Source organism: Petromyzon marinus, chromosome 46 (genome assembly GCF_048934315.1).
Source record: "Petromyzon marinus isolate PM22_M1 ecotype Great Lakes invasive population chromosome 46, UKy_Petmar_22M1.pri1.0, whole genome shotgun sequence".
Taxonomy (NCBI): Eukaryota; Metazoa; Chordata; class Hyperoartia; order Petromyzontiformes; family Petromyzontidae; genus Petromyzon; species Petromyzon marinus.
This window is the reverse complement of record NC_133712.1, coordinates 7,927,659-7,953,446: the sequence shown is the minus strand read 5'-3', so window position 1 is coordinate 7,953,446 and position 25,788 is coordinate 7,927,659. Positions and strand designations below refer to the sequence as shown.

The 25,788-nt window shown below is 49.4% G+C and overlaps 1 protein-coding gene across 2 annotated transcripts in view; it reads left to right on the top strand.

The window, feature by feature from the left end:
- The first annotated feature begins 11,904 nt into the window (after nucleotides 1-11,904).
- LOC116952237 (rho guanine nucleotide exchange factor 3-like) overlaps nucleotides 11,905-25,788 on the top strand; it is a 43,377-nt gene continuing 29,493 nt past the window's right edge. Inside the window, exon 1 of one of the 2 annotated variants that reach the window (XM_032971416.2) lies at nucleotides 11,905-14,602. In XM_032971416.2, coding sequence (XP_032827307.1) covers nucleotides 14,492-14,602 — 111 coding nt within the window. In that variant the 5' untranslated portion in view covers nucleotides 11,905-14,491. The remainder of the gene's footprint in view (nucleotides 14,603-25,788) is intronic. The other variant, XM_032971415.2, reaches the window with a different exon arrangement.

The following is a 25,788-nucleotide window of genomic DNA, read 5'->3' as shown; positions in this document are numbered from 1 at the left end:
GAGGTCGTGGGTTCGATCCCAACCCTTGACGACTGTTGTTTATTTGGAGTTTGCGTGTCTCTCTCTCTCTCTCATCATCATCACGGTGGCTAGGAGATGTTAACTACCTCGCCTGCTATACAGGAGGTCGTGGGTTCGATCCCAACCCTTGACGACTGTTGTTTATTTGGAGTTTGCGTGTCTCTCTCTCTCTCTCTCATCATCATCACGGTGGCTAGGAGATGTTAACTACCTCGCCTGCTATACAGGAGGTCGTGGGTTCGATCCCAATCCTTGACGACTGTTGTTTATTTGGAGTTTGCGTGTCTCTCTCTCTCTCATCATCATCACGGTGGCTAGGAGATGTTAACTACCTCGCCTGCTATACAGGGGGTCGTGGGTTCGATCCCAACCCTTGACGACTGTTGTTTATTTGGAGTTTGCGTGTCTCTCTCTCTCTCATCATCATCACGGTGGCTAGGAGATGTTAACTACCTCGCCTGCTATACAGGAGGTCGTGGGTTCGATCCCAACCCTTGACGACTGTTGTTTATTTTGAGTTTGCGTGTCTCTCTCTCTCTCATCATCATCACGGTGGCTAGGAGATGTTAACTACCTCGCCTGCTATACAGGAGGTCGTGGGTTCGATCCCAACCCTTGACGACTGTTGTTTATTTGGAGTTTGCGTGTCTCTCTCTCTCATCATCATCACGGTGGCTAGGAGATGTTAACTACCTCGCCTGCTATACAGGAGGTCGTGGGTTCGATCCCAACCCTTGACGACTGTTGTTTATTTGGAGTTTGCGTGTCTCTCTCATCATCATCACGGTGGCTAGGAGATGTTAACTACCTCGCCTGCTATACAGGAGGTCGTGGGTTCGATCCCAACCCTTGACGACTGTTGTTTATTTGGAGTTTGCGTGTCTCTCTCTCTCTCTCATCATCACGGTGGCTAGGAGATGTTAACTACCTCGCTAGCTATACAGGAGGTCGTGGGTTCGATCCCAACCCTTGACGACTGTTGTTTATTTGGAGTTTGCGTGTCTCTCTCATCATCATCACGGTGGCTAGGAGATGTTAACTACCTCGCCTGCTATACAGGAGGTCGTGGGTTCGATCCCAACCCTTGACGACTGTTGTTTATTTGGAGTTTGCGTGTCTCTCTCTCTCTCATCATCATCACGGTGGCAAGGAGATGTTAACGACCTCGCCTGCTATACAGGAGGTTGTGGGTTCGATCCCAACCCTTGACGACTGTTGTTTATTTGGAGTTTGCGTGTATCTCTCATCATCATCACGGTGGCTAGGAGATGTTAACTACCTCGCCTGCTATACAGGAGGTCGTGGGTTCGATCCCATCCCTTGACGACTGTTGTTTTTTGGAGTTTGCGTGTCTCTCTCTCTCTCTCTCATCATCATCACGGTGGCTAGGAGATATTAACTACCTCGTCTGCTATACAGGAGGTCGTGGGTTCGATCCCAACCCTTGATGACTGTTGTTTATTTGGAGTTTGCGTGTCTCTCTCTCTCATCATCATCACGGTGGCTAGGAGATATTAACTACCTCGTCTGCTATACAGGAGGTCGTGGGTTCGATCCCAACCCTTGACGACTGTTGTTTATTTGGAGTTTGCGTGTCTCTCTCTCTCTCATCATCATCACGGTGGCTAGGAGATGTTAACTACCTCGCCAGCTATACAGGAGGTCGTGGGTTCGATCCCAACCGTTGACGACTGTTGTTTATTTGGAGTTTGCGTGTCTCTCTCTCTCTCATCATCATCACGGTGGCTAGGAGATGTTAACTACCTCGCCTGCTATACAGGAGGTCGTGGGTTCGATCCCAACCCTTGACGACTGTTGTTTATTTGGAGTTTGCGTGTCTCTCTCTCTCATCATCATCACGGTGGCTAGGAGATATTAACTACCTCGTCTGCTATACAGGAGGTCGTGGGTTCGATCCCAACCCTTGACGACTGTTGTTTATTTGGAGTTTGTGTCTCTCTCTCTCTCTCTCATCATCATCACGGTGGCTAGGAGATGTTAACTACCTCGCCAGCTATACAGGAGGTCGTGGGTTCGATCCCAACCGTTGACGACTGTTGTTTATTTGGAGTTTGCGTGTCTCTCTCTCTCTCATCATCATCACGGTGGCTAGGAGATGTTAACTACCTCGCCTGCTATACAGGAGGTCTTGGGTTCGATCCCAACCCTTGACGACTGTTGTTTATTTGGAGTTTGCGTGTCTCTCTCCTCGTCGTCGCGTGAATTTTTATCCGGGTCCTCTGGCTTTGCTCCTCCACATTTAGAATCAATGTGCGTTTAAAGTATTTGGCTGCTATACATTTACACGTGACAAGCCACTTCGTTGAGCTGTCATTTGTGATAGCCAGGTCGCATCTGAAAAAGAGTGGGCCTCACCCTGGTAAAATTTAAATAGTTTTTTTTCATTAAAGAGGCAGACTAGAGCAAGGTGGAGTGAATGCAGAAAAAAACATTGATAATGAAGAGCAACACAACGGTGTTGCGCCTTAGCAAGAGGAAAGTTTCCAGGCATTGCACATTGCCTATCCTGACACGGGGACAATGATGAAATAAAATCGAACAAAAATCTGACAAGTGCCCAAGACGCACTGAGAGGTGCGTGCTGGGAATTACATTGAGACGCAGAAGAATGAGCACGTGGCTCTGTGGGGTGGCGGGGAACCCCATTCACAAATCAAAGATTCCCTTTTGATTTAACAACAGTACGTGTGTATGTTGAACTTCTTTCGCACCACCGCACGTAGCCAACCGTGGCTAATCGGAGGTGCGGGGCAAGGACAACAAACTAAACACAGAAAGCAGTTGTAAAGAAATTAGTTTTCAATGTAGATGATGATTTAAAAGTGCATAGCTCCAGTGGCTTCCTAATATTGGAATGAACAGCGTTCCAGACGGCCGCAGAAGCGCACCTGAAAGCGACGTTCTACGCGGTCAGCCGTCTTTGTTCGATGGCCAGTCAAGAGCCGCTGCGAGAATGACCGGAGTTCCCTATAAGGGGATGAGGGCGAATGGATGAAAATGGCAGTGGAATGGCAGCCAAAGGAGGAAACGCACCTCAGAGCACGACCATTGCAGACTAAGGGTGACAAGATCAGCTCTCGCGCGCGCAGGCGTGAGAAGGATTGTGGCTCCGCAGGACTCTGAGGGATGGCGACAGCTTGGCGATGCCTTTAATCCGGCAGTGGATTGACCGTAGCACAGGATGGCGGAATGATGATTGACTGAAAACGAAAATACGAGGGCTTTGACAGGATACGCGGCTAGAGGGAATGACGGCCGATGGATGAGACTGTGAACGGAATGACAGCCAAAGGAGGGAAAACTCACGCGAGAGGAGAGTTACGTCCATTGCGGAGACGGAGCGATCATGGATCGTCGCGTGACCGAAAGGGATTGCGACGACTTAGGGAGGCTTCTACCCACCAATAGAGAGATCACGTCTCATGATGATGATGATGATATTTACTGACAAATTCCTGCTCTGTGCAGAGTCACAGGGATGTGTTTCGGTTATTACTGCGACAATGTGGCGATACTATTGTTGTTGTGCGTCCCTGGGTATCCCTTGGCTTAGCCGAAAGGAATTGCGGCACCGTTCATGCACAATCTTTTCAACATCTGTCTCTATGCTCGGCCATGAATTATGCCGGGTCAGCGCGGGCTTGGGTAATATTGTGAATTTGGTGACAAGTCAATTGTTGGGGGATTACACGGCTGTGGCCTTAAGAGGGCATTGAGCAGAGCAAGAATGTCAGCACCGCCGGCATTGTCCTGATCCCAAATAATTGAGTTGTACCGATGTTCGTCGGCTGATTTTTTTTTCCCCAGTGGGGAGGAGGAGTTGGGTGACTGCGTGGCTCCCAGATAATGACCACACGTGAGTATAGTGCATTTCTAAGTTCGTTAGCAGCCACGATCTATCCACTGCCGAATTAATAGTACTGCTGAATTAATCATACTTGACATTTGCAGGGCGAATTTCATTCGTAGATCTCACAAATGTACGCCGTGTATGGAAGGCAGAAAATGGACAGAACCTGCAGGGTAAACGGCCAAAACTCGGGGGGTAACTACCAGTTTGAAGATGGGTGATTTCAATACAGACTTAAATATCTCTAACGATTCTGATTGTCTTATGAGCAGAGGCAAAGCGTTCCGCAGCTCGGGAGCTGCACTGGCAAAATCCCGATCACTCCGTGGAATGAGCCCTGACCTCGGAGTACTGAGAATAATGACATTCGAAGCTCTCATGGACCTCGTTGGAAAATTCAGATTTGATCAGTTCCTGTCTTCCCCTAAGCCGTCGCAATCCCTCACGGGCACGCGATGCGGCGATCCATTATTGCTCCTGCGCACACGAGCTGATCCATCTTTCCACTTCGACGTCCTCTCCTGTCACGTGTTTCCTTCCTCTGGCTGTCATTCCGCTCTCGGTCTCCATCCGTCGGCCCTCATGCCGTCAAGCCACGTCTCCTGCCAAAGCCCACGTGCTTTAGTTTACAGTCAGTCATCATAAAACCTTGGCCATGATCGATCCACTGCTGAACGAGGGCCTCCGCAGGCCTTCGGCATCTCATACAGTCGTGCGATGCCATATTCCGTATTCCATCTGGCAGCTCATCCGCATCGCTCCATCTCCAACGGTTGACGTCCCCTCGGGGCAAATGCCAGTGCTTCGGCTGTCGATCTGTCACCAGTCTCATCCTGTGGCCATCAACACTCCCATCGACGTGTCCTGCCTCAGGCCACTTTTCTCAACGAGTCATTCAGCTGTCTTCCTGTTGACAGTCGGATGAGAGTGCACAAGCGCAGCTGTTTTTGCCTCCCCACTGATGGACGGGGGCCTCCTCACACCATGCAGCTCGTTTGGGTCATTCGAATCTACCTCGCCATGCTTCCGTTTTCAATTATCCGGCATCGATTCGCTTCACTTGCATGTTTTGTGTGAAATGCATCGTAAGCACGATTCAGATCTCATTTGAATCATCATCGTCATTATTGTTGTCTTCGTCACCAGCAGGAGTTGAAACAGTGCCGCTAGTTTGTGTTTGGTTTTTAAACGCCCCTGCTGCATTTTGCTCACAGTCGACCGGTCGAGTGTGGCGGTGGGGTCAAGTGTGAGTATCAGCTCCTCCAAGTCGTCTGGCCAGCGTGGAAGAGTAGGGGGGGGGAGCTCACTAGAGCTCGCTCTCGTAGAGGCCGCCGCTCTGCCAGCAGTGGTGTGAACGAGCTCATTGCAGTGCCGCGCCTTTCCCTGATCGTTCTTGATATAAACACAAAAGCAGCATGTGTGTGCTCGCCGCTACGAACTGACAGCCGGCCGCTGTTATGACAGTCGCCATGGCAGGGAGAACGTTTTCAGCCTTACGCACGCATTCGCGTTAAAAAAAAAACTATCCCTCGTCGAGGCCACACTTCAATAATGCTCGACAATTCAACAGCATGGATCACGCAGTCATTGACGACTGCCTCCACAGCGGCCCACGTGTAGCTCGGGTGGGTGTTCATGCGTGGCAGGATCAAGCCCACGTGTTGGGAGGTGCGAGGAGGGATGGGCGAAGAGGGATTAAGGCCACGGCGATGCCTGGACACCACTTGCAAATGAGAATTCCCATTTCAAGAGATCCTTCAGGTTTTTTTTTACCCATCACTGCCACCGTCATCATCGAGCTCCGACTGGGCAAAAACATCTGAAGCCGCCGTAATTGTGGCTACGTGTTATTGGTGTGATGAGTACCGGGGGAGACAAAGGTGGCTGGCCGGGCATGTTGTGCGTGGAGCTTTTCACCACCACCCCTTCATGTGTCGTGCCGACCGCAATGGCTCAGAGGTCATAGAACTGAGCAGGCACCGTCTGAGGGCGTGGGTTCGAATCCGAAGCAGCTGCCTGTCATTCAACTTGGCCCTCAGCAGTAATGGATGCATAGTCTCAGCCCGGTCACCAATGACTACACACAAAAAGCTCCATCACGATACATTCTGAATTACATTTGGCTAAATTCCAGCTTCCGCGAGTGAGGCATCGCGCTCTCGCTGCCCTCCTCTTGTCCCCCCTCCCCACTCCCTTTGCCGCAGAAAAGGAGCCTCGGACCGACTCCGAGGAGAAGCAGGAGCGGGCGGCGTGGTGCGGATTTATCCGTGGCCTCAAGACGCTCGCTCACGACGCCGCCGCATCGTTAAAAGTGATCCACGCCAGGTTGGCAGGGGCGGCGCCGTGCGGGCGCGTCCGTCTCGTGCCCCCACCCCCCCGCTCATCCCCTCTCGCGCGTTTTCTCCGTCTCGGCACGCGATCGCAAGGCGCGCGCTGCTTTTGGGGCAAGCAAGCACCTCGCCTTGCTCAACCCGGAGGGTTAATTTGAGGATTTCTGACCGCTTTTCCAAATAAGGTTGAGCGAGTTCGTGCAACGAGGTTCGACTGTCCGTGTGCCAGTCTGTTTGCCTGGGGCATGATGGTGGTGGTGATGGTGGTGGTGGTCACGGTTTTTAGCGATGCCCTTGTTACTGCCGCCACTTACGAGCCGGTGTTGGGCTGTCGTCGTCCTTGGCGAGCTCAATGGGAGCCCTCGCACCATCTGGACTCTCAAGCCTGAACTCTCGATCACGGTGATCCAACTCGGCTGGCGAGACACTGCGCGTCTAAACGGGCCCAGAATTTGTTTTTTTTTTGTACTTAAATCAATGCCGCAGAAATTGTTCACTCCCAGAAGGCCGTGGGGCCGACCGTAAAGAATCCTTGTATTTTTTTGTTTTGCGGAGAGCCAAATAAGAGTATATGAAGGAGATGCATTGTCTGCTTATCGATGTTGTTATTTAGAAATCTATATTCTCCCCAACGGCGCTCAAGAGGAAGGAAGGTAGGCAAATAGGCAGGTAAGTATGGACGAGTAGGTCGGTAGAAAATAGATGGAGGGGGGGGGGTGGTATGTATGGACAGGTAGGGAGCTAAGTATGTGGGCAAACACGAAGACAGGTAGGCAGTTACCACATGCAGGCAGGTATGCAGGCAGCTGCGTGGATACGTACACAGATACATCTTGCCGACACGTACAACTGGAGTATGTTGCAGGTAAGCACACGGGAGTGTTGTGTCGGTGGGTGTAATGTAAATAAAGCGAGAGAGGGGGGAGAGAGGGGAGCGCGTTCCTGGCCGACACGGCAGAGAAGGCGGCTGAAGGGAGCGGACAGATGAACAATTGCGCTTTTGTGTCCCCCGGGACCATTCTCTTGCGCTTGCCCGCGCGTGAACGTGTGCTGATTGTGCACTTCCGAAGTCGAACACAGAGATCACGCGAAGACAAATTACTCCCCCCCCCCCCGCCGTGTAGCCCTTAGCATGCTTGGGGCAAGTGATGTCAACGATGAAGGCCGACACGGCACACAAGCTACGTGGGGTGGGTGGCCAACACCACGCCCGGCGGCCGCCGCCTTTGTCTCCCCCAATGCTGATGTTAACGCGCCGCAACAGGTACCCGTTTAAGGCTGTCAGAAGTCCAGTAGTCGATCTGGGGGATTCCGAGGACCGGTTCAGATGTTGGTTACTGGTGTTGGCCGTGAAAGGAAATCGAATTCGGGTCGCCAGGTTCAGAAGTGCAGTGCGCTAACTGCACTCACACAGCTCATTCACGCACAAGGACACAGATCCCCCGGAACAGCATTCACAAGCGAGCAACCGACGAAGGCCGATCACCGAACAGGAGAGGCTGGTTGGCCAGAACCACGCCCGTTCGCCTTTGTCTTCCCAGTGCTGGTGTTTACACACCGACACATGCACACTCACGCACGCACGCACACACGTGAGTGTGTGAAATCCACCGCGTCGTATGGAGCGGTGGCGCAGCAGTGGTTGGCGCACCGCTCTACGAACCCGAGTTCGAGTCCCACTCACGACCAATAACAGTGGCGGATATCTCTCCTCTAGGTCGACTCAGCCTTAAATCAGTAACCCTGTTGCGGTGCGTAACAAAAAATGTCAGCACTGGCGAGACCGAGGGGCGGCCGGGGCGTGGTGGTTGTTGTCGTTCACCGCACCTCCCTCGTGCGCCGTGCCGGCATTCGTAGGTGCCCGCGAACCGACCTTTCCCCATCAGCCTCGTGAAGGCTACACACGGGGGGGGCTCTTTGTCTCTGCGTGAGCCACCACCAGCAGCAGCAGCAGCAGGAGCGTGCGTGCGTCTCGGCGAGAAACGCGAGGACACGCACGGGCGGCGAGCTACGGCCTCGTAACCGCCACTCGGGGCGCAGACCGCCCTCAGCAAACAAAGTGGCGAAGACAGAACTAGTGTTTGAGAATGCATTACGAGGCGTGGGGAGGTCATCGTCCAGTGCATAGATATTGACTGATGCTCATGATTTGTTTTTACACTCTTAGTTGCTGTTCTCCGTAGCCAACTCTATCCCTTATCGACTGCGCTTGTCTGCCAGATGAGACAAAGCTGGTCGGGCGATGGGGACACCCCCACCCCCACTCCTCCACCCGCCACCGCTTCCCCTTCTTTAAGACCCTGGCAATGTGGTATTTGATTGCCTTACCAGAGAAATACACCGAATGTTTATTTTGTTCCAATACGCTACCTGTTGATGAACTTGGCATTTCGGGACAATCCCCTCTTGGGAAGGTTCTAGTCCAACCTCTGGTTCGCGTGTACCCGGTGAACGTGAAACCTTGGTCGAACGTTGTTGGTTAACGTTGCAACAACGTTGGCCCAACGTTAATGCGTGCATTGACCATGGCTGATGATGATGATAATAGTGATTGATGATTTGCCTGCCTGCTCTCCTTATTCACTCATGCGGGGGAGCGTGAGAAGGAATCTGTGGGCATCAGCAGGGCAGTGGTGAGGGCTGGCGGTGGCTTGGGGAGACCTTTATCCAGCAGTGCACAGATCGTGGTTGCAGGCGATCACTATGGCAATACAAGTTAATTTAAAGCATATTTACCTCACTGTAGACCACGCGCCCCGTGTTTATTTGAGTTCCGAGCAAAAGACGTGGTTACGAGAATTTGGAATGTAAACAGAATTCCTGTCTGGTGCTATGCTAACACAACGTTATTAATATTTACAAACAGCAACGGGCAGGAGCATCAACAAATACAGCGAATCCTCGTTTAGTGCGGTAGGTGCGTTCCTAAAAGGTGCCGTTATAACGCGTTCCACGTTATGATGGGCGCGTTATAACGGGCGCGTTATAACGCGTTCCACGTTATAACGGGCGCGTTATAGTGTGAACGCGCGTTGAGTGAGGACTTACCGTATTTATATGTGGAGATACAGTGGTCCTTCGGTTAAGGATATGAATTGGTTCCATGAAAACCATCGTGAATTGAAGTACAGTAATCGTTAATGTATTGGAAATGCATGTTAAAGGCTTAATTTGTTCCAAGGCGATCGGTAATTGACCTTTTTCACCTTAAAAACATAGTTTATAATAATAACATTTTGAGTAAAAAAAACCCCCGACTAAGTATTAAAGAGAGCTGCTTCCAGAAGCAACGTCAACCTAAACATCGAAGGGTGTGCAGCCGGTTGCTCTCGAACCGCTCATGGAAGGGCTGGTCGCTGATTGGTCTGCTGCCGAATCCACTTCGGAGTGCTCCGATTGGCCGAAATTGGCGGGTCCGCGTGTGTGTTTGTAAACCACACATCGTTAATCGAACATTCATCGTTAATAGAAACAATGGGACCCTATGGGAGGCGGATCGTTAATCGAAATAAAGTAGATAATCGATTACCAATAATAATAAAGTAAGTAATCGATTATCAACATATAGTAGATCATCGGTTACCAACATACAGTTCATCATCGATTATCTGGTGGCTTCGGGGGGGGGGGGGCACCGGATTTACAAAAACGCCAGATAATCATTAATCATCATAATTTAAAATAGATTATTTTTGCACATTCTTGACTGACATTATTATTTGCAGACCTAAAACACGGTAGGACCAACACCTCGGCCGTGGCAGATCACTGTTATAATTTAGTAGGCTCACATGACATTGACTTCTCCAAGACAGAGGTTCTTTGCAAGCCATCTGGCTACCATGAGAGATTCGTTCATGAGGCTATCCACATATTCAAACACAGAGACAATTTCAACCGAGAAGATGGATTCTGGCTTAGCAATCATTGGAAGGATTTGATACACCATTTCGGGTCTTAATTGATTGTTCACGCTTACGGTGGCTTCCAGACCACATCCATTAGTTTCGTCTCCCCCCTCCTCTTTTCCGAACATAGATGGACTCGTCCATCTGAATAACTGCCAAATCTCTCCGTGGTGCTAACGTAAAAAAAACGCCACTTTTTTCAAATTTTCTTGCTGTGGTTTTCACACCTGATGATGATTGCTTGTGTTGCAGTCGAAACGTCATGATAATTTTATTGTTTTATGTTTTTATTATTTTATTGTTTCCCTTCTACGTGACTTTACCGAAAGAACCAAGAATATGAATCCCTGCAGTCACGAAAGCTTTAAATCAACATTTGTTTTACATCTGTTTATTATATAAAATTCGTATAAATAAACATACAAATGGACAAAAATAAATATCCTTTAAAAAATTAGCGTACCGTACTTACCACTCCAATCTGGAAGACTCCGCATGGGGTGATGTATATACGTGCAGTATTTTCATTGTTTAAGTTGTACGCAGTGTATAATGTACCGTATATATTATATAACGCGAAAATCAAGCGTAGTTTGTCACGCTACACGGTGCCCATCGCCGGGTTGGTCACAACCTTTGGAGCCGTGTTGCCGATTTCGCCAGATCGGCCCGGGACCACAGCCGGATAATGTTGTAAGCAGCCGGATAATCGCGCGGTGCCGGATATAATCCATGAACAACTCTATCGTTAACCGATGGCATCGTAAACCGAGGTTACCACTCTACTAGGCGGCGGGGGCTCCCGATGGCTCCACACAGTGGCCGTGGAGTCACGGTGTCCTCCACACACTGTACAACACCCTCCAAACAGATGGCGCGGACGAGGTCCCCCGAGAGCCAAGGATAATTTTGGGCTCTCGCTCCCCACGCTCGGCCAACTTCGCTGGCCGCTGGCCGCTCGCGCAGACGACCGACAGACCGACGCGGTGCCACGTTGTGCGGGAGCGTGCCGCGTGAGCAAGAATCACGTGCGCCCAGTGTGCGGCATTGAAGAACACAGCCGGGTGGAGAGGAGAGACGTCGGGGAAGCCCCCCCCGCCCCCCCCAACAGAAGAACGGGGACGGTTTTAGGCCGCGCATTGTGCGGGCAGAACAAACAATTTGTCGTGACATTTCGGGTCACAGAGAGAGAGAGAGGGGGCTTTATTGATGGCATTGTTGAGTTGGGGCGGAGGGGTGGTTGGGTTTGTTGTTGATGCGCCCAAACTTTTGCGTAACTGTGTCTTGTGACGAGAAGACACTTTATCTTGGGGATGTAATTTCTTTTAGACAAGAAACTGGTCGCGTTGCAGCAAAAGCAACGGTGAAGAACGAGGGCTCTTAGAAAGTATCCACTGACCGACTCCCAGTGGGATCCTTCAGTCAACGCAGTGCTAACAGACCACCTAAGTAAACAGGCCCGTGGAAGCAGATGGTTACAGAACTACTTCTGAGACGTTTTACAGTGAAAGTAACGTGGACCAAATTTTGATTTAAAGCTTTCGTGACTGCAGTAATTCATATTCTTAGTTTTTTCGGTAAAGTCACGTTGAAGAGAAACAACAAAATAACAAAATCTATATAAAACAATAAAAAACGTCGTGAGAATTTTTTATTGTTTTATATATATTTTGTTATTTTGTTGTTTCTCTTCAACGTGACTTTACCGAAAAAACTAAGAATATAACGTGGACCACTCCGTAAACGTGAGATGTTGGTATGTTTTTTGTTGGGCAGGAGGACCTCAGTGGATTCGCTCGACTTAGGCTCGTGCCTTCACTTCCTTGGCCACCTGCACTGGGGAACTCCCTGCTGAAGGTGGTCACAGACGACTCCGCTTCGGTTGGGATCCTCAGCGTCGTTCCACCCCCGAAAGACATTTTTCTGTCAGGAGGCGTTTCCGATTTTAACTCGGAGCCACGTCTTACCCAGCACCAACCCCCCACTGGCTTTGATGTAAAGTACCTTGGGATTCTATGAAAGGCACTGTACAAGCTATTATTATTATTACGCAGATTTTACAAACGTCTGCTTTTCCTCCACGCAGGTGAGAAAAGTTTTGTCAAACCACTGCTGGATGAGAGCCTCCCCACACCGTGAGGGCCGTGGAGGGTTGTTTGACCATACTTCACCACGTCCGATCTCATCGAATCTCGAGAGCAAGCAGGTTTGATCCTGCTTCGTAGTCGAACTGCCCTGGTATACCAGGTGTTGTAAGGTTCCCACGAGATGGAGCTCCAAGTGTCACCAAATGCGTGGCGGGTTTCTCCAGGTGCTTCTGTTTCCTTCCATGTGAAGAGAAACAATAATTACACAGAAATTGGCCAAACTTCCCAAATACAAGACCCTCTTTAAACATAGCCACGAGACACTGTCAGCCTTTTTCAGGTAAATAAAGGACATCACGTGTAATATAACATAGAGGGTGGTGTTATTATACCTTCTGGTCTTGCGTAAAACACATTTGTTAAAACTGGTATAATTGTTGTTATTTAATAATAAGGACTAATTGGGGAGCAAGTTTCTTGTGTGATGTTTGCGTAGTGTAAATGTGTACACCACTATAACAATCCCCTGCTGTATGAAGGCTCCAACAACAATGCCTTTCGTTGTTTGGTTCACAATACTTCACAACACTGGCCAGTGGCGGTTGGTGGAGGGACCGCCCGTCACTGGTTTACACTTGCCACTGATGTTGGCCGTGTCTGGCCAACAGCTGGGCTCAGTGGGGCAATGCGCTGACCACCCAGTGAACTGCCTCTCCACCCCCTTTGCACGAAAGAGTGATAGCAATTATAAATTAGCATTTATATTATAACAAAGTGGCAGCCAATCGTAACAAATTGTGAGAAGAGCTGGTACAGCAAGTACAAATGTTATTCCAAGTGAGATGAAAAGACAGATCATGAAATTGAATCTAACAATTAAAAACATAAAAGGTTAAAAAAACTCGATTATTTGAACATTAAATATTTGATTAATTCAATTACATTTCAGTTCAAGTGTTTGAACAGCAGGGACTAAATGAAAGGACATAATACTATCCATTATAAAAAAACTACTCAGAATAAATTAATGTCTTTGAAAGATGAATACAAATCAAATTAAATAAGTTTTCTGACTGGCCAATTAGTCCTTATCTATATGGCCTTCAACAATACTAGGTATGATTAAACACGCAGGCTTTCGAGATCAATATCATCCATAATACAACCCGCCACCACCCGACACAGCCAATTAGCAACGAATTGGAACGTTCTGTTTACGTGGCAAACCCCTTACTAATTGGCTGTGTCGGGTGGTGGCGGATTTAACGACACATTTATATATTTACACGATCTAACAAAAAAACCTGTATCATGAATACACGGTATCATCATACGTGCCCATTTTATGGTAATATATCACTATGATAATATCTGATTTTATTTAGTAAAACAATGTAAGTAAACTACCGTATTCAATGAACAAATGTCATCAGCTGTTGCCGGGTGGAGTGTTACAATGCAGGATTGTGAGAGATGGCGATGGTTTGGGGAGGCCTTCATGATGATGATGCTGCTGCTGCTGATGATGCTGCTGATGATGCTGCTGCTGATGATGATGCTGAATTCCAATAACAGTTGGCTCTACAATTGCGTTCTTCTACAACTCAGCAAGTCTCGTGACTAGAGTTGGCACCCGTCCCGATTTTCCCAGAAACGTTTCGTACGTGTCTTTTCTTTTAGGACGAAGCTGTCTATGAGAATGTCTATCTTCCAGCAACGTAAAAAAAAAGTTCCAGTTTTGTTTTTGTTATTCCGTTGTATAACAAACAATACACCGCTGGCGACGATGCCTTTACAATGGCAGTAGTGCTGTCCACTTGAGATACGGTATTCCTTGTTCACCATGATCACACGACGCCTCGGTTTGTTTTGTGCCGCGGAGGTGGCAACCCCATAAAACTCGAGACCGCTTCACGCATTCATTGGCTGCCGGCTTTGTGAGCGAGCCAGTGGGGCCACTCCCCACGCCGTATAAAGTAGCAGCTCCTGCGGCAGAAATAGCAGTGTCACCCGGCCCCTCGCTGGGGAGAGAAGTCAGCGGGAAGGAAGGAGCACTCCCTCACTGACACCACCGAGCCAGCCAGCCGGTCATTTAATCAGTCCGTCAAGTCAATGCTCTTCACTCTGAATGTGTACACTTACAGCCGAGTGTCGCCTGGCTTAAAAAAAAGATGCACGCGCGTGTAAATGTTTACGTAAATAAACGCCACTGTTAAAAACAAAAAACTACCGGCGATGCCAAATGAGTGAGTCGGGAGTTTTGGACAGTACCCTATGACAGACATGGTGGCAAAGGATTATCACTTGGAGTTTATCTCTCCGGAGAAGAGTCACGTCCTGCCACAGAAGAAGAATCTCATGGCGCTGCCTGCGAGTGAACCGGAGGTGAGTGAAGTTGGACTTGTCGAGGTCTGCGCGCGCGTTGGAACGAATTCGTCTCTGTCCACCTCAATCGCACTTTCACGGGAGGGAGGTCGCTATGAAAAAGAAAGAACGGTAGAAGGGACAGATGCAGCCCTAACAAGATAAACCCTCTTGGTAGTGAAGTGTCCTTTCAGAACACTGGCAGATTAAAGAATGACCGACCCTGTGTTTTTAGAAACGGGCCCGTGGAAGCGGATATATGTGTGTATGTATGCACGGTTACTATGTGTGTAGCTATGTTGAACTTCTTTCGCATCGTACGTATCCAACCGTGCTAATCAGAGGTGCCAGGGTGATGACAACAAACTAAGAAAAGCAGTCCTAAAAAAATGCGTTTTCAATTTAAGGATATATCACAAAGCTACTTCCGAGATCAGTGCCGATGATGAATGCTGTGCTATTTATATCACATCTATCAGTGTTGATGATGAATGCTGTGCTGTTTATATCACATGCATATTTGGTTCTGCATATACAGTAACACGGCTGTCACCCCCCCCCCCTCCTCCACCATGCATTAATTAATTTCTGACCACGGCTAACATCGGTGGCGAGTGGTACCTGACCCGATCCTGAAATTCACCTGCAATTAACACTGAGCGGGCGTGGTGAAGTATGGTCAAACAACCGCCAAAAACCCGCATCACATTAGGGGGGGGGGGGGGCTCATCCAGCAGTGGATTCAGAACGGTATTGCAGTAATATTTAAGTGGCCAGGCTGTATAATAAGTAGAGTGCGTACAGCGTTGAGTGTTCTATGATGAGGTGGCACGGCGGTGCGAGAAGCGTTGCGCGTGTGTATTGTGTTGAACCAGGTGAGAACTTACAAGGGACCAGGGTAGAGTCTCCATTGACAGTGTGACCGTGCTTGTCGTGAGCAAGTGGCTGCCTATCTGAAATGAGGTAATGAACTTCCTGGGACAGAGCTGAGAGTGGACGTGTCATCCACAGGAAGTTGTCATTAGCCTTATCCCACAGATTGCGAACTCCCTCCTTGAATGGCGAGATGTTAACTACCTCGCTTGGTATGGAGGAGGTCGTGGTCCCGACCCTGACGCCTGCTGTATATTTGGAGTTTGCGTGTTCTCCCCGTGGTCGTGTGGATTTTTCTCCGGGTCCTCCGGGTTTTCCCTCCACATTTAGAAACGCGCGTTTAGAGTATTTGACTGCTATAAAAGTCCACTTGAGCTGTCATTTTTGGCCAGGTCGCTCCTGAAAAATAACTATATAGCTCAGTTGGGCCTTACCTGGTAAAGTACAAATATTAGTTAATGCTCAACTGTCTACTGTTTGCTCAAGACGTAATGAATTGTTTGCAATCGTCGGTTGATTTTATCTATGATCTTTTTAAAGTCTCGTTTCAAAAGGTAATAATGCCGTTGTCGATTGATGCTCGGCTCTGCTGAGCGAGAGTCAGTGTCGATTCAAGACGTCGACACTGTGCACCGATATCTCTTCAAGGCGTTAAGTTAAGCAAGCTCTCCCGACGAACTCGTTGGGGAGTGAAGTTTCACGGGTTTCCTTGGGTGGACATTAGTGTGCCAGTGAGTGTGGCGATGGTAATGATGTGGAGACAATCCGCCATCGCTTCATCATTTGCGGGGTGGGGTAATTTTCCATTTGGCAAATGTTGGACCCTGACGTCGGCGCACGGATTGACCTCACTCTCGCGAACGACGTCAGGAGGGGGGGATCTTTAACGGCCACTGTGAGCTAAGCAGACGGCGTGTTGTTATTCATAATACACCGCGGTATTAATCGGGGCGGCCGCTGGATTCGAACCGTGACCATCCGCGACAACGAGCGGGTGAACGCGCGTCCCGTGTCTTATGGATGTGATTTTTTTCGGGAATCGAATTATTTTCCTGCCTGAAGAAGCTCTCGGCACGTGGAAGCAAAACGTCGGACGTCGCGGCAAATAAACCCGAACACACATTGGAGAGCCAGCTTGCCTCGTGGTGGGAAAGTATATTATGGTTACCAGCAACGCCACTGAACGCTCTGTACAGCGCAGTCTTGAGTCAGAGCGGTTTCTCTGTCAAATAAGCATGAAGGCATGGGTGCTCACCTGTTTACAGCCATACAGAGACAGTGGTGGAAATTACACATTCCTATGGTGGGGGATAGTCCACTGTTGACTTTCCACACAAAGTGGTAGCTACTTTATCAGCCCTTGAGAAACGATGGGCTGAGTCAACCGGTAACCAGAATTGGAGCGCGCAACCTTTCCACAACGCACCAGGGGCTGTAACGATTCGCCCGCCCCCTGCCCCCCCACACGATTCAACCAATAGCCCCGATTCAGGGTTGCGACGTGCTTCACAAATGATTTCAAAAATTTGATCCGCTCGAAGGGTTTTTCAGAAGAAGTTTTGTCGAAACTCGATTGCACCGCCATTCTCGGACGGAGAATTGTGAGATTTCCAAATAGATTATTTGGTTACGTGGCATTATAAAATCAATGGCGCATCGCGGCGATGCTGGCTGACATTGTGCCAGCAATAACGTTTGGGCATGGAATAGAACCCAATGTTTTTTTCCCTTTCACACGTGCGTTTCACACAGTGGTGTGAACGTAGCACCCCTAGGTGTGGCCGGCGGCGGGGTTACACACACGAGCCAATTAGATGCAGCATATACGAATAAAAAAGCAACACATCTTGCACAAGTGACTCAACGACACGCATTGCGAGCCCGAAACTCGACATTAATCTACGAATTAACGGGTGCGTTGTCAAATACATAGAAATACAAATACCTAAAGGGAGGGAGGAGAGGTGGCACGGTGGGTAGCATGCTGCGCTACGAACCCGACAGTATCATTGGCGTGTCATATCTGAACTTAGTTTTACCACCACTCCCCGACTTCACGAACCGGCATTGACCAGCGCGGTGAAGTATGGTAAAACAATCCCCGTGACCGACACGACATTGGGGAGGTCCCTAGTCCAGCATTCTATTGGCAAGAGGACTGTACATTATTATTATTATACACCCACAAAAAGGAGCTATACAAATTTTTGTTAAAGGTCTGCTGAGTAAAATCTGAAGACCAATTTGCTGCTAAGTGTAAATGCCAAGTTTTTTCTGCCCGAACCAAATACAATTGCCTCTGTATAGGGCCAGCGTGTGTGGGTGTGCTTGGGAGTTTGGAGGACATCGGAGCATTCGCACGCACGCACAAGATAAGTACAAGAACCACCCCATGTAGAACTGAACAGACTGTTGGGGCAAGTGCTGTTAGCGAGCACCTATGAAGGCCGGAACGGCACGTGGGGGTGGGTGGCCAGCACCACGCGCGGCCGCCTTTGTCTCCCCAGTGGCGACGTTTACACACCGCATCAAGTAGTCATTTGAGGCCGAGTCGACCTAGGGGAGGCCCAGGACCGGTTCAGATAATCATCACTGGAGTTGGCCGTGCGCGGGAATCGAACTCGGGTCCGCCGGGTTCGTTGCGCAGCGCGCTCACGACTTGCCCCCCACCCCACACACACACAAAGATAAAGATCGCCCCGTATAACCTTTACCAGACTGTTGCGACAAGTGTTGTTAGCGAGCACCTGTGAACGCCGGCACGGCACACGCTCCTCTTCACACACACGCACGCACGGATTGTTCATTCTGTTCCCGCAGAAGATGAGCCGCAATGAGAGGCTCCTCTTCTGCGTTGGGCTTCCCCGCTGCTTCTCAAACAGCCACTCCACAACCTGCCCCCGTCCACTCGAGGGGCGGCGGCGGGGGGGCCTTGCTTTACCTCCCAAACATCGCAAGCGTTTCACCACTGTGGAGGGCTTTTTTATCTTACCGTGGCCATCGACTCCTGCGAAGCGCTCCTCCCGCGTGCGTTTGTCGCATCGTTCGACGTTTTTGTCCGACGTTTCGCTACCACGGAGAACAGAACGACGCCGCCGAGCATCGTGCCGAACGACATGAGCGGTGCGATCCGGAACGGCGTGGTCCGTGGGCCAGGGGGCAGAAATCGCCGATGTATTGACACGGCTCGTAATGGTGAATAACTCGGCAACCCCGCTCGTTCCAGGTGGTTATCGCATTATTCTCTGTTGTTATTCACGTGATGACACTTGAGCGGTGCCACCCCAGGTGGCACTGGAAAAAGTGAGATGTCTGCGCTCGTGGACTACCACCGGATACATACTTGTCACGACTGCTTGCCACTTAAAGAGTGAATTGCGGCGACGTCCTTAATTTTTATTTATTTATGACCAGGTGAGATTTTATTAAAATTGGGGTGTTTTTTTGTTGCAAGGGAGAACCTCTCTTGGTAACAATACAAGAGACCGAGATCGTAAATAGACGTGAGAGACGGCGATGGCTTGGGGAAATAATCTAACAGTGGATTGATCATGGCTGACGATGACCACGATGATGATGATGATGATGAACAGAAAAAAGACAAAAAATATGGTGAAAAATAAACGAGGCGTGAGGCAACGATGAAATAAATCATTTCGAGCGATGAACACGGTTTTATCAATAGACGGCCGACTGGGGAGGCAACACGTCTGTTGGAAGACACATCCAGTGCAGAGAAACAAATAACCGAGAGAGGAATCTGCTGCGGGAGCTGCACACAACGCCAGATCGCAAGAGAAAATGTCACAAAACCTCAATGGCAAAACAACTTTGGGGCCGCTCCCAGTGAACAACCATTTTCAAATAGTTTTTTTCTTCCATAAATACCCCTCCATGGTTGGTTGCCTTCTTGTGTAACAGAGAGAGAAGGCAACTTATATGTATGGAAATGTCGCGCTGGACTGCGTGTGTGTAACAATGTAGCGGAGTTAAACAAATTGATGGACCGACAATGCTTGCCGAGCCCGCGCTGACTGACCAGAGTGGTGAAGTGTGGTCAAATAATCCACGTGACCGACACTGGCGTGTGGGAAGGCCCTCGTCCATTGACAAACGGCTGTGGCACTAAAGTGTTAGAAATCATGGGTCTATTGTATACCATTTAAAAATAAAAGAGAACTACTTTCGTTTATGAGCCTATCAGCCAGGAAACATTTGTGGCTCTCGTAAGCGTCATCATTCATGAACTATTGTCTAAATTAATTATTGGGTATTTTAAAACGGCATGAATTTCCAATTGTTCCTATATTTGATCCCAAACAATGTAGGTCACGTGGAACGCGGTGTATCTATTTTACTACTTTATTTATGAAACGTGCCCTCCGCTTCCAGTTCGCGCCAAACCCCATCGCCCGTCACCATGTGCTTCAACAATTCTCGGAACCACTTCTGCGTGGAGCTTTCCTCGTCCAAAAGCGTAGAACTGGCGATGGCAAGGCGACGCGAGGCAAAACCAAAGGCGCGTTACGTGGGCCTCGCGATCTCAATCTCGGGATGCATCATGCGGAACGCCGCAGCCGCCGGTGGCGTGGGCGTGGAGGGTAGACGGAAAAATGGTAGCCCGTGGAATCCGTGTGCACGTAGCCGTGGGTACATCGCGCGCGGTTGCGTGTTGGCGATGGCACGCGAGCACGTGTGTGTGTGTGCTCCGTGTCTTGGGCTGTGACGAGGCCGAGCGGCAGCGCGTTTGCTGCAGAGGTTTGCGGTTTTAGAGGCAGTGGCCGCCCATGGTGTCACGGTGGCGAGGAGATGTTGACTCCCTCGCCATGTATGCAGGAGGTCGTGGGATCGATCCCGACCCTCACGCCTGTATATTTGGGAGTTTGCTTTTCTCTCTCCCGAGTGGTCGCCGTGGATTTTTATCTAGGTCTTCCGATTTTCTCCCTCCACATTTAGACACACGCGTTTAGAGTATTTGGCTGCTATAAATTTCCACATGATAAGCCACTTCTTTGAGCTATCATTTGTGGCCAGGTCGCTTCTAAAACAAACAACCATATAGCTCAGTGGGCCTTACCTGGTAAAATAGAAAAAAAATAGTTTTAGTAATTGTTGCAAAATTGGTTTAGTAATAGTTCTGATGATAATGTCACACTTCCGAGGACACAACTTCGCGTTGGAAGGTGTCACGGAATCCATGCGTGTGCGCGGTCTTCCTGCCTTGTTATTGTTCCACTTCGGGAGGGGTTGAGGGGCACTCTGTCATTTGTGTCAAAACACCCGAGGTGCACCTTTTTTTAATTAGCTTCAAAAGTTCAGCGGGGCAGTTAGGGATAATGTATTGCCTTAATTAAAACACTTCCTTTGTTTTTTGTTTATTTGCTTCCCCCCCCCCCCTCTCTCCCCCTTTCTGCTGAGCTGTTTTGTTTGTTTTTTGTTTATTTGTTCAACGCGCGAATTACTTTTTTTTAATTCTGGGTGGGCCCCGGGGATTGCTTTGGGGACGAGCTCCTTTGCCGCCCGGCAGACGAGGACGAGGCTCGTGCGGGGGCCCAGGTGACCAGGTGACCAGGTGACCAGGTGACCAGGTGACCAGGTGACCAGGTGACCAGGTGACCAGGTGACCAGGTGACCGCGTTCGCTCTGCCCGCCCGTCTAATCCCTGGGGGGGGGGGGGGAGGGGGCATCGCTTCGTCTCACTGCCTGCGATGGCCCAGCAACAGCTGCGTGGTTGTTTAGGCTTTCAAAGGTGGGGTTGATGGCATTGACAAAGATCCCCCGTCTAGCCTGTAGCTGACTGTAGGGGCAAGTGCTGTGAGCGAGCAGCACCTATGAAGGCCGGCACGGCACACGAGCGGTTGGGTGGGCCAACACCACGCCCGGCCGCCTTTGTCTCCCCCAGTGGTGACGTTTGCACGCCGAATCGAACTCGGGTCGCTGGTTCGTAGCGCAGCGTGCTCACCGCTCCACTACCGCTCCGGGTCATGACGGACACACGCACCGCACGGAAAGCACATGGGTGGCAGAGCGGTGGCGACGGCGGCGGCAGTGGTGACACTTGCGCCTCGCAGGAGGAAGGGGCTGGGTTCAACTCGTGACTCCGGGCGCCCTTTGTATGTCCTCCCACTGTTCTGGTATTGGCCAAACAATCCAAACGTTTAAAAATTAACTCATTTGGGAATGCACTGGGGAAGTGATTAATCGCAGGAAGCTCCAGAACGATTGCCTTGAGACTAATCGACGCTTTCCTGGGTAAACAAGTGTAATAATCGACAAACGAATTACACACGTGTGCACAAACACATGCACAAACGCATGCACACGCATGCACACGTGAAAACACATGCAACATTGAGATGCATTACGCATGCATCCAGCCTTACCTGACTCTTAGGGAAAGTGCTTTTAGCCAGCACCTATTAAGGCCGCATGGCACACGAGGGGTTAGGTGCCAAGAACCACGCCCGGCCACCTTTATCTCTCTAGTGGCGATGTTTACACCGCACCAGGTACACATTTGAGGCTGAGTCGACCTCGGGGAGGCCCAGAACCGGTTGGCCGTGAGTGGGAATCGAACTTGGGCCACTGGGTTCATAGCGCAGCGCGCTAACCGCTACGCCACCTCTCGCCACCACACACGCACACACACTCTCGTCGTACACAATCAATGTATCAAAGCGAACGGTTTTTGTGAGCGCCCATTAGTCTGGCAGGAACACGCATAGAGGAAGAGTGTGGCCAAACAACATGCAACCCGGCTGCCTTTGTCTCCCCATTATTGACATTCACTTCACTATTATAGCAGCTGCGAATCTTAGCCTGAGTTGACCAAGGAGATGTGCAGGCCCATTGGTGTTATGCGTCACGGCCAGGAGTTGAACCTGGGTAATATCTCAACAACCACTGTGTTGCAACCCTCCACATGCACGAACACTGGCATTTATCTATCAATAAAGGCCGCTCAGAGACACAGATCTTCTTTACATAATAGAGCGGGGTTTTTTTGGTTAAGATCGCGTAAATGTAAATGTGTCTTGAAACGTGCCACCACCCGACACAGCCAATTAATGAGGTTTGTCACGTAAACAGAGCGTGTCAATTGGTTACTAGTGCAGCACACCGGCTGTGTGTTGGAGAGTAAAGCCACAACTTTTACAATTCGAGTACCGTGACATCTCACGAGTAATTACAGCCAGCCTCATCAGGCAACAGCTAGAATTGTGGAGGAATCCTCCTGCTGTTTTGGTCTTAAATAAAATGAAGATTTACTTTTTTCTTGTTATTGACAAATGCACTGAGATGCCTGCTTTTTGACACAGATTCGAGCCAGAAGCAAAATGCCTCCAAAAAAATCTTGAGACAATTTTCCACTTTGTTTCGTTTTGGCCGCAGAGAAGCCCCGATGTGTTTTCCACAAATCGTAAAAATGGTGGAACAAAGTTCCCGGAACATGGCCCGTAGTTGCACGGGATTAAATTTAAAACGGGTGACCCTTGACCCCGAGTGAAGTTCCGCCGACCTTGTCTGCAGCTCGAGGATCAGCGGGGCCCATTTCCTGTGCGAGGTGTTGTTGGCAGCTGGTCGGCTATAAATACTCAAAGCCTCTCGTTGCGTGTGCGATATAGCAGGATAAACAGCCCTTTGCCGTGCGTCCTCACCGAAGGGGGCTTGCGTGGCGCGTCTGGTCACGGTGGCTTCGCTCTGGCGGCAGGTGCAGCTCAGCCGACGCGGTGTTATAGCTGTCCCCTTCTGCTCGCGCTCGCCAAAACTCGCCGGCGTGCGAAACGAGGAGCGTTCGTTTTTCGCACGGCCCCACGGAGTGGCACTTAGCTGCGAGCATGCGATGTGACGATTGCTCGCGAAGCGCTCGCACAAACGCTCTGCAGCGGCGAGCCCTGGTAGTGGCCCAAAGGGCCACTAATCTCCCCGTGCATTGAGGCAACGTTCACAACTGTGCTGAGACAGAAGCCAGTTAATCTGAGAATTCAAGAGAACAGGAGAGGCTCATTTGCAAGCGTTAACTGGGGCATTAGTCCGACAGTAGGGGCAACAATCGTGTAAAATTAATTGAGTGACTTGGAGGTAAATTTCAAATGTGACATATTTAGAACCTGATGCCGACACTTAATGACCCGCTCTTGTGAATGATGCCACGGGATCTTTAATGACCACCGCGAAACCGACGGCGCGTATTTGTACAGTGAATACACCTGCAGCGTCAGTCGGGGGATCCGCTGGATTCGAACGGCAAAACCTCTGCAACAACCGGATGCGAGGCCACGTCGCGTCAGTGGTGTGGCCCTCGAGTGTGAAGGCGATTGCAACTGCAACGAGGGACCCGTGGGCCGCAGGTGGCTGGGCGCTGAATTGCAAAAAAAATGAAATTGGACAGGGCGCGGAGGTGGGGGGGGGCATTTAAATCCTTGCACCAAGGTGCATGCCAAGTACCCTGGGCCAACTGGCAGAGGAGTTGAGCTGTTTCAGTCTGTGGGTTTCAGACCCTGCAAAGTGCGTTTTGCTCACCCAAGCGGCGAAGACATTGGCTAAAGGTTGCCGACAAAAAAACCGCTCGCGAGTCGGTCAACTCGCGTGAAAAATAAAAAAAAGTGAGCAGTAATTAAGAGTGCAGGTAGCCGAGTTATATCACGTGGGCCAAGCCAGGACACATGACCGTGAAACTTGTACTCTTCGCCGTAATTCTTGAGTTGCGAACCGTGGCAAGGTTTAAATTAGAAGCAGTTCAATCTTGATGGGATCTTGTGCTGACAATTTATTTTCTCCCGCCTGGACTTTCCCCCCCCCCCCCTCCCAGAAGTCTTCTTGTTAAACGTCAAACAAATTTTCCATGATTTTTTGTATTTTAGTTTGGAGTGAAAACATATTTTTGGCTGGTACTTTCTGTTCTTTTTTAGTTTTTTTTACATGTGTCTGTTTACCCATCGAAAAAGTTTAAAGTTGATTCCAGATAGTATCACATTTAAAAAATAAATCTTCAACCGTTAGCATTTTGCCATTCATGGGCATGATTTGTGGCCTACAGGACTGCTTTTAAACTTAATTTTAAGGAAATGGTTATTATTTTTGTGCGACTATAAAGTGTAATAATCTAGAATCGGATGTAACAGCGGTGGCTTATTGCTTATCATGCTATGCTGCGAATCCAGCGACCCGAGTTGCAATGCCACGGCTAACATCAGTGCCGAGTGGTAACACTTCACCATACACGACCTTCCAATGAACTCTGCAGTGCCCGTTTATATTCTACAGGTATCCCTCAATTTACTAAAGGGATGCGTTCTTCAAAAAAAAATGTTTTCTAAATTCCCCACCTGTCCTCAGGCCACGGGCACGCTTTACTGTGTCGCTGAACGTATATATCCTGAACCTCTTTCCCACCGTATGTAGCCGACCGTGCCAAGCATGCTTCATGGGTGAGGCTGAAGCGAAATTGATTGGGCCCTTAATTTGAAATCGCAAAGAAACAAAAACCTTTATTTAATTCCGTGTTGCGTGCGCGAGTTCACGAGAACCGCAAACGTCACGAGAGCCCTCGTCACTGTCTGTGGCACCGACCTGTGGCGGGTCTACATTCCACATTTCTATGGCAGGAGCAGGTCTATCTGAAGCGGAACATCTGCTGTGCTCCACCACGTGGTACAGTCTCACCAGTGTAGTGCTGGTTTTATTCGGACCAAAATGATGATGGTGGTGATTGGTGATGATGATTGCGATGACTAGAATACTGCTGATTGCTGATCATTGTACTGATCTTTGATGAAGATGATGATGACAATGTTGATCATTAAGGTTGTGAAGATCATGATAATGCTGCTGATTATGATTGATTTTAGATGATGTTGTATGTATTTTGAACTTCTTTCGTACCGTACGTAGCCAACCCTGATGCTGATGTCCATGGCGGTTATGAGACTCATGATAAATTTGTATGATGATCGTGTTTCTGGTGATGAAGATGCTCTTCCTAACGATGATGATGCTACTTAATCTGATTGTAATGCCAAAGTTGCTGATGATGATTATGCTGATTGTGATGCCAAAGTTGCTGCTGCTGACGATGATGATGATGATGATTAAGTATGCGGATAATGTTGATGGAATAAACTCAGGCTGGGCATGCAACACGTGGTCTCACAACTATGAGCCGTGTTGCGTTGCCAAGCGAGCTTTTACCCCAGCCGCAACCGCATAACTGAATAAACGCGTCACCTTGTGTACACACATTCTTTTTTTCATGTTACTTCACAGCAAGTCATTTAAGTTGGAACAAAATGTATAGTGGGACATCATGTCCCAGACTTGAGCATCCATCACAT